Here is an 8323-nt window from a genome sequence, read left to right as displayed (position 1 = left end):
TCATAAGTGTTTTCTAACAATATGTTTGGTTTCAAAAGAGAAAAGGCTTAAAGCTGCACTATGTTGTTTTTCAGGAAGAATTTTTAACCAGAAGAGAAAGATCTTTTTTTCATGTCTAAACAAACTAAATAAACAAACTCTTCATTTTCATGACTGAATAAACAAACTGATCTTAAAGGACAACACAATCACATAAATCACATACTGTTCTACTTTGTTTATATGTGGCGGACCCTGCCACCTTTCCAGCTTCAAACTGTTTTCTGGGGACCTTATTTTCCTCTGAGATCAGCTTGTTTATTTAGTTATAGAAGAAATAAATATTTCTGAGTGTGTATTAATACCTCATTAATATTGTAAATATTAAAATTCTGAATTTCTTCTCCAAAACTGCATAGTGCCCCTTTAAAGGACAAGGACTTACTGGCTGGTCTGGCAAATGCACATCTCGTTCCGTTAGCTTTTCTAAGGGAAGCATCATGGGAAAGAAGACCCGAGTCCAAAAAGGTGCTACAAGACAGCCTTTGCCCCGGTGGCCAACCACAGCACTGCAATTTAAAATAATAATTTCCATATAAACATCCATGCTGATTAAAAACCTGTTATGGCAGCAGTACCCAGCAGGTCTGCAGGGGCCTGCAGAGAGTGGTGTGGTTAGCCAAAAGTACCAAGGAGCACTACAGGACCAGCCCCGTCCAAACTGTTGCACAGCCTCGTTGAACTGTTGCAGTCAGTGAAGTGCTAACTCAGTCATAGGGCCGGAACTGAGAGGCTAAACTGGAGCTTCTTTCCTCGGGCCATCAGAATCCAGAACAAGGACGACGCCGGGGTTCCTGACAGACTACAGCTCTGATGTTGTTCACAGCTTACCTCCACCTTTCCCCTGCATCCTTTTCATATCTATACCGTGGTCAATATTTGGACCTTATCTAACATTTGCACATTATTCTGATCTTTTGTTGATATATTTTGTGTATATATTATTTAAGCACAGTACTGAATGGAACAATAAAGTTTTCACTGCACAATGCTGAGAATGTTACAAATATAAGATTGAAACTTGAAGCTTGAAAAATACCAAGCAGCACTTCATCATTTTTTGTGATTTTAACCTTGGAAGCAAGGCACTGCAAAAGAGGAAATTTAAACAATGTGAAGTAGAATGTCTCAGTATATAATCGATGTAAGTGCTGTGTGTTGTGTATGCGTCCCAAACAACCTGAGAAGTTGATATTTCCAGATGAGTGCAGCAGCTTAGACTGTCGCTGTCTGTGGTGCTGAACAGCACTCGTGGTCCAATGAGATCACAGCATTTTTCCAAACTGATCACTAAAAAGTGTAATGAAATGAATGGCTGGGACCCATCCATCCGCTAATTAATCCTCATGGATATCTTCACAGCTTTGCATTTTTTTTCATTAAGTGTCTGTGTTAATCCACTGTCACTGCTCTTTTTAGGTTTCCTTTCTGTTTAAAGTAAATGAGACGTATCAGTGTGGAGGGTTGAACCACCATCACCTTCCATCTGGTTTAGTCCACATGGTAAACGAACGCCTCAAGGGATAACAAGTCTGCGGTTCCTTTCTCAATTTCATTACTTTTCACGGTAATGATCAAGACAGGTAATCCTTTTGCACAAGGTTATAGCTCATTTTGGACAGGATGGATAATTCTGGTGTGACATTAAATCACAGTAGAACCTCCTTTTCCTTCTCTGCTGCTTTCTCTCAGGGCTGAGCAGAGAAAGAATCCTAAAGAGAGTGGACTAGCAGCTCTCCTTCACAGAGAGATAAAGACGACCCCCCCCTTTGGCTACAAACATCTTCAGAAACCTGGCCCAGATCTGGGAATGATTAAATATCTGCTCTCAGCCAGTGGTGAGGCTCCCCGCAGCCTTCTGGTGGGATGAGGATAAAGCTGTTTGGTCTGAGGAAGTGTTGATATCTATAGGCTGTGTGCAGTTCTCTGCCCTTAAATGTCGCTTCTCTGCTGGATTTTTAGTCTTTTTTTAAAATTCTATGATGAGATGAAAATGAAAAACTTAAAACCTACCCGGGGCCTTGTTTTATGAACCATCTGTAGCTGAGTTCCCAGAATTTTTTTTTTCAGCAGTTTTGCTTGTTAGTTGCCTCTATAACCAACCGCAAAGCTGCTGTTTCATTGCACTGCAGGACACTTATTTAACAGTTATCTCTGCTGTCCAGCTGTGAGCCACTGGATGAAAGAACAAAATCAAATATATCCAAGTAATTGCGTACATGAAAGGCCTTAAATCCTGATCTAATCTAAGACAGAATTGCCTTGGTACCTACATAGCACAGTCACACTATCGTTTTTATCTGAAAATATTGCTGCTGTGATTCTTTTTTATGGTGGCAGATCTCTGGAACTGTGGGGAAGGAAGCTGCGGGCGAGTCTTATGGAGCACCGACTTCTTCTCCATCGTTCCCATATGACACCGTCACTGGAAAACTGCCATAACATTAGCATGCATGTGGGGAAAGTGGCGTAACTGGAGCCATCTGGCAGTGTGAATGTTCACCTTGGGCTTGTGCTGGTCGACACTATGCAGTGACATCTATCTGCCATGTTTGATTACAGATTTTTGACAGCATACAAAATCATTAGCTATTAAAAAGCAACCAATCAGCTTGCAGTCGCAGTTTTTTCTCTTCTCTTTTTAGCCCAGGTGTCTGAAACCTAAACATACTCATGAACCTGTGTGTAATAGTGGTGTTGCTTCAAATCTTACTTGCGTGGGAACAGAGAGGTTTGAAAGCTTTCTAGCCGGCCTCCTGAGTGGTCCAGCTGACATTGTCGGCCTCCAGGACGTCCTCCAGTGCAGCGCCACCGGTTTAGTCATCCTGCAGTATCCTTGAGCCCTGCTTCCTGGTTGGAAGGCAGAAGGATGACAAGTAGGGTGGAGGAGATGGAGGATGGGCATGAGGATGACTGGACGTAGGAAGTCCCTCCTGAGGATGATCTGGTGGCCAGTGATGTGGGCTGGACCACTCTGGAGGCCAGTGACATCACAATAGTCACAAGGAAGTCCTCCGGTCCTCTGATGCTTCGCAAGCGTGGTTTCAATTGTGATCAACTGAACCTAGCTTGACCCTTTAAGGAGGGAGTGTGAGTGTCTCCGGTTGAGCAGTGGTAAATTCAGTTTTACAACTTATGAAGCCCTCTGCAGATGGGTGCGATAGAGGAACTAGCATGCCTGTCAAGCATCTAAAGTTATGTCTTTATTCCTAAGAAAGTTCCTTGGTCCAGCTAGAGGAAATCGGAGACTGGAGGGAGCCTGGTACAAGGGGTCACAGGGTAAGTTATGCTATAAAAGATGTTTACCTCCCAGAGAAACAAGGCCTCAATTAATAGTTCAGACGAGAGGCATGTGTCCCTACACTGGCGACAGGGCTGGAAAACTGGAGGCCAGCAGGGAAGTCTGTGGAGTCAGGGAAACAGGAGGCTGCCACTGAATAATGATACAGCACAGGAACTGAGGACCACTGAAACACAGGAAATAATTGCTAACTATGGACCAGACTGCAGACTGGGGACCAGGAACACGAGTCGACCAGATTGGCGATGGGGAACCAGGAGCAGAAGTCAGCTGGGCTGTCGGTCAGGCCACCAACTGGGAAGAAGGAATCAGATCGGATGGATGCTAGCAGGCCAAAGTGAATGCTGGAGGCCAGCATGCTGCGAACGAGCAGGCTGGGTGCTAACATGCTGGAAGCTAGCTAGCTGGGAAGCAGACTGTGGTGCACAGGAGGTGAGGAAGCCTGTGGTCCACACAGTTAACAAATTCCTCACCCAAAGCTTATAGAAGACACCTCCCTGCGTTCCACAGACAGAGCTGCCTCTCTGTGTTCATTACACGAGGCCTCCCTCAAAAATAAAAGGTTGAAAGGTCATATGCTTCATGAAATCGAGCGTCTGCTGGCTCCATGTCTGGTCAGTTTGTACTTTACTTTACTTCAAGCTCAGGAGACCCAAATGCAGACAAAATAGGCAGCAGTGACTTATAGATAAAGATAGGGAGACTGCCAGGAACACATGCAGGGTAATAGGTCAGGGTGACAGAAGCTCAAATGTGAAAAAGACTCGTTATTGTAACACTGCAAAGCAAAAACCATATATCAGCAACATCCAGAAATGCTGCCGACTTCTCTGAGATGGACTGACGCGCAGTGGAAAAGTGTTCTGTGTTGAAATGCGTCCACATTTCAAAATTGTTTTTGGAAATCATGGACGTATCTGTGATGGTATGGGGTGTGTTAGTGCCCATGGAATGACTTACTTGCACAACAGTAAAGGCGCCATTAACACTGAAGGTTACATACAGGTTTTGGAGCAACAGATGCTTCCATACAGATGACTTATTTTTTTAGGGACATCCCTGCTTATTGCTCCAAGACAATACTAAGCCACATTTGGCACAACAGAGCTTTGGCTCATACACACCTGTTTCCCATTGAAAATGTGATGTGCATTCTGAAGTGTAAAATATGACAGGGAAACCCTTAGACTGCTGTGCAGCCTAAGTTGTGTATCGAGCAAAAATGGGAGAGAATTTCACTTTCAAAAACTTAACAAACTAAACTAAACAAATAGTATCCTCCGTTCCCAAATGCTTTCTGAGTTATTAAAAGAAAAGTGGCATACAGTATCACAGTGGCAAACATGCCGCTGTCCCAATATTTTTGGAACATGTTGCAGCATCAAAATCCAAATTAGTGTATTTCTTGCAAAAAAAAAAATTAAACTATAAACTATAAATAGGTCCAAAACTACAAATCATTGTCATTGTCTTTTTGTTAACATTTTACACAGTGTCCCAGATCCTCTGGATTCAGGGTTTACTGTGTGGTACTGATTAACAACCCCATCGCCTCTGCAAATATACTGTGAGCAATTTTTAGAAAATTAAAAGGGAAAAAAACTGATTGTTAAAGCTGCACCAGTTATAGAGCTGATTATCCCTGCTTGTGAGCCTGCAAATAATGATTTTCCACAGTTGTATTTCACAAGAGAATGGATTTTGTACTGTTAGATCTGCAATCGGTGTGTGTGTGAGTGTGTGTTCAGAGGTGACTGGAAGAAAGAGATACTGACTGTCAAAAAGATACAAAGACACTCCCTCATGCAGAATTGTACAGTGGTTTGTGTGTGTGTGTGTTTTTTTTTAGGGAATGTAAAAAATCTGGGACATAACGAGCCTTGGGGTGTATCAGCAGCCATCAGCCATCACTGAGGATGAGGTTCAATCCTCTGATAAGAACTCCGAGAGCCTATGAAACCTGGCAGCACGCTGCTCTCTGGAAGGCCTGGTGATCAAAATGGGGAGAAATAGCTTCAGACAGAGGGAAGAAAATGTAAGAGCTGAGTTTGGTTTCGAGATTTGGTATTCACTCTTTGAAACATGAGACATCTGCTCTTACAAAATGATCGAAATTAAACTAGAACTAAACATATGGTGCTTTTGAAGCGGTAGGTGCTTTCATTGCCAAAATTACAGCACATTTGATCTTCTATATACTGAATCATGAGCTTCACGTAATGTGACTTTTCCTGTTTAGATAACAGCCGTAATACCTCTTTAAAAAGGGAAGATAAAGCCTGGATTTCCCTTTGCAAACAAACAAGGTTCTGTTTGGCAGTAACATCAGAGAATCTTCTGGAAGCCTATTTCTGCCAGTTAAAGAAAGAAAAAAGCAAACTAATCTTAAGCAAAGTCCTAATTACAAAATTTAAAAAAAGTCAAAATTATCAAAAAGAAAATCTAAATTATGTGATTAAAAAGTCATAATTGAGAGATACTGAGATACAAAGTCAACATTTATCTCATATTTTTGACTTTTTAACTTGAAATCATGACATTTTATCTCATTATTTGGGGAATATATGTGTTTTTTCTTTAATCAAGGCAAAGTTTTCATATTTTTTTTTCTTTACCTGGCAGAAATGGGCTTCCAAAGCGTCTTGGTAATATTATGGAAATTGAATTTGCCATTTATCCTGTAATTACCACTTGGAGTCACAGTGGCCACTGTTCAGCAAAAAACATAGGCTTGCTTTTAAAGTGTTGTGTTCAGATTTAAATTGTGGGCTTTTCAGTTCAGAATAAAACTGAGGTCATTAAAAAGTACAGGCTATGGTAGCCTAGAATACTACTTCAGCCCTGGTGGAGCTGTAGTCTGCAATTAGTGTTAAGTATTACGCTGCTGTCAAGACTTCCATTTGAAGCACCACACACTATTGTACTGACCAACTCCCTGTTTGTGGACTGTTTTGGTAAAATCAGGGTGAAAATGGGTCAACACAGGTTCATCGAGGCCTGTATGTTTGGGGTGGACATTGTAATTGACAAGTAATTGATAAGTTAACAGAAAAGTTGATCAAAGACAGCTTTGAACATTGATTAATTGCTGTCCAATACAAAGAATAATCTATCTATCTATCTATCTATCTATCTATCTATCTATCTATCTATCTATCTATCTATCTATCATACATAATTGCTGCTTTTTCCTGTGAGATCTCTCCTGTCCAGTGACTATCAAAATAAAATCTAAGCTGCTTTATTATTTTATTATTTCATGTGGACAGTGAAGGGTTAACAATCAGCTAAAGACGTACTGAAGGAGGAAAAAAAAAATCCTCCTCGGCTCAGCTGTGACGGTCTCTCTCTAGTAGCACCACCAACGAACCGGTCACCAGGGCCGCCCGTCACCTTTCTGTTTGGGGAAAATGGATTTCAGCTCGAGAGGAGGGGACGGGAGCCCGAACGGCCCCCGCGGCGCGTGGTTGTAGGACGAGATCAAAAAGGCGCGTGGTCTGCGCGGCGGCCACCTCCGTTCATTCTCACTGCTCCTCTCTGCGGATCGTGCTGCTGCTGCTGGTCGGGTCGGTGGCGTCGGCAGGAGCGGCCGATCTGTTCTCTACTGCTCTGCTCTGTGTGTGTGTGTGTATGGTTTGCGCGTGAACCGGCAAAAATCAAAGAGGCAAGCAGGCCAGCGCGAGCCAGCGAGAAACGCACGCACGCAGGCAGGGGCACAGAGAGGCAGCCCGCGAGCGCTCAGCTAGCAACCGCACTGTACGCTGCGAGAGATGGTCACGTCCACACCGGGGATCCTTCTGCTGCCGATTCTAATATGTCTCCAGCACTGCATTCACGTCCACGGTAAGTGTCGAGTCCGTGTCCGTGTGTGTGTGTCTCTGTGTCTCTGTGTTCCGGTGCGTGTTGGGAGTCACGGCGCTGGGAAACACGCACCGTGTACGGTGAGGGTTAGCTAACATTACCCGAGCGCTACACCTGTCTTGGCTGCTCCTTGAAGGAGTGACCGTGCTCGGCTACACCTTGGGCTAGTCAACCTTGCGCTCCTACTCAAATAAAAGAAACCCCAGAGAAAACGTCTTTTAATGGCTGAAAACGAGACAGCCGCTGCTTTGTGTGTGTTTTTAAATATATCCAAGCAGCGGGTTCGTCTTTTTAAATTGGTCATTGATTCAGCTGGGGGTGTTTTTAGCTCAATATCCCCGTTTCTTTGAAATGAAAGAGAAAAGGGGGGGATGGAGAGGCCCGTTTAGTTTGTGTTGCCTGCTGTACAGCGTTTGCGTGTCGCTGCTCATTCATGGCCAATTAGCCCTGCGGTCAATTAATTTCACCCTGAAAACCGGCAACCCTTTTCCAAATACAACCCCTGCTTCTTATACCGTGCTGACGTCTATTCATGTCCTGATTTCTCTTTCACTTCCACTGTGGGATTCTCCTCAGCCATCACCACCCCCAGCGAGGTTGGTAATTTATTTATTTATTCCTGAAGTGGAAGCCGACAGAGGGAGAGTGATAGCAGGGAGAAGAAAAGGGGGTTACAGTGGATTGATGCAGAGCGATAACACTGACAACAGGGGGGTTGTAAGCAGCACCGCAGTCCCTGCAGGGCAGCAGCAGCGGAGGGCATGAAGGGAGAGAGGTGACCCGGCCAATTACCGACCGCAGGTGATCCCAATGAGGAGGATAATTAGGAGCGGAGTGGCCAAGGTTAAGTTATTGTTACCAACTGGTGTTACCTGTAGAGTAGTTTGCACTAATTCCTATTCCTTTTTTTTTTTTTTAAATCAGATTTTGTTTTTATTAATCGCTGTGGTCTATTAAATGTCAGGAAATGGGCCCCAGAGTGTCCTCTCACATTCCTGTTTTGCCTGACCAACAATCTTAAACTTATAGCTTTTGAGTTAATGATACAAAACGGAGAGAACCACAAAATAAGTGCTGAATGACTAAGATTTAATCACCGGCCAGTGTGATAATGGATTCATT

General features: G+C 43.5%; 1 protein-coding gene across 2 annotated transcripts in view; it reads left to right on the top strand.

Annotated features, from left to right (window-relative positions):
• Nucleotides 1-6728: 6728 nt before the first annotated feature.
• Nucleotides 6729-8323, top strand: part of vldlr (very low density lipoprotein receptor) — a 62607-nt gene continuing 61012 nt past the window's right edge. The window contains exon 1 of one of the 2 annotated variants that reach the window (XM_073478445.1): nt 6729-7183. In XM_073478445.1, coding sequence (XP_073334546.1) covers nt 7111-7183 — 73 coding nt within the window. In that variant the 5' untranslated portion in view covers nt 6729-7110. The remainder of the gene's footprint in view (nt 7184-8323) is intronic. The other variant, XM_073478446.1, reaches the window with a different exon arrangement.

Source organism: Pagrus major, chromosome 12 (genome assembly GCF_040436345.1).
Source record: "Pagrus major chromosome 12, Pma_NU_1.0".
Lineage (NCBI taxonomy): Eukaryota > Metazoa > Chordata > Actinopteri > Spariformes > Sparidae > Pagrus > Pagrus major.
This window is presented reverse-complemented; position numbering and strand designations above follow the sequence as displayed.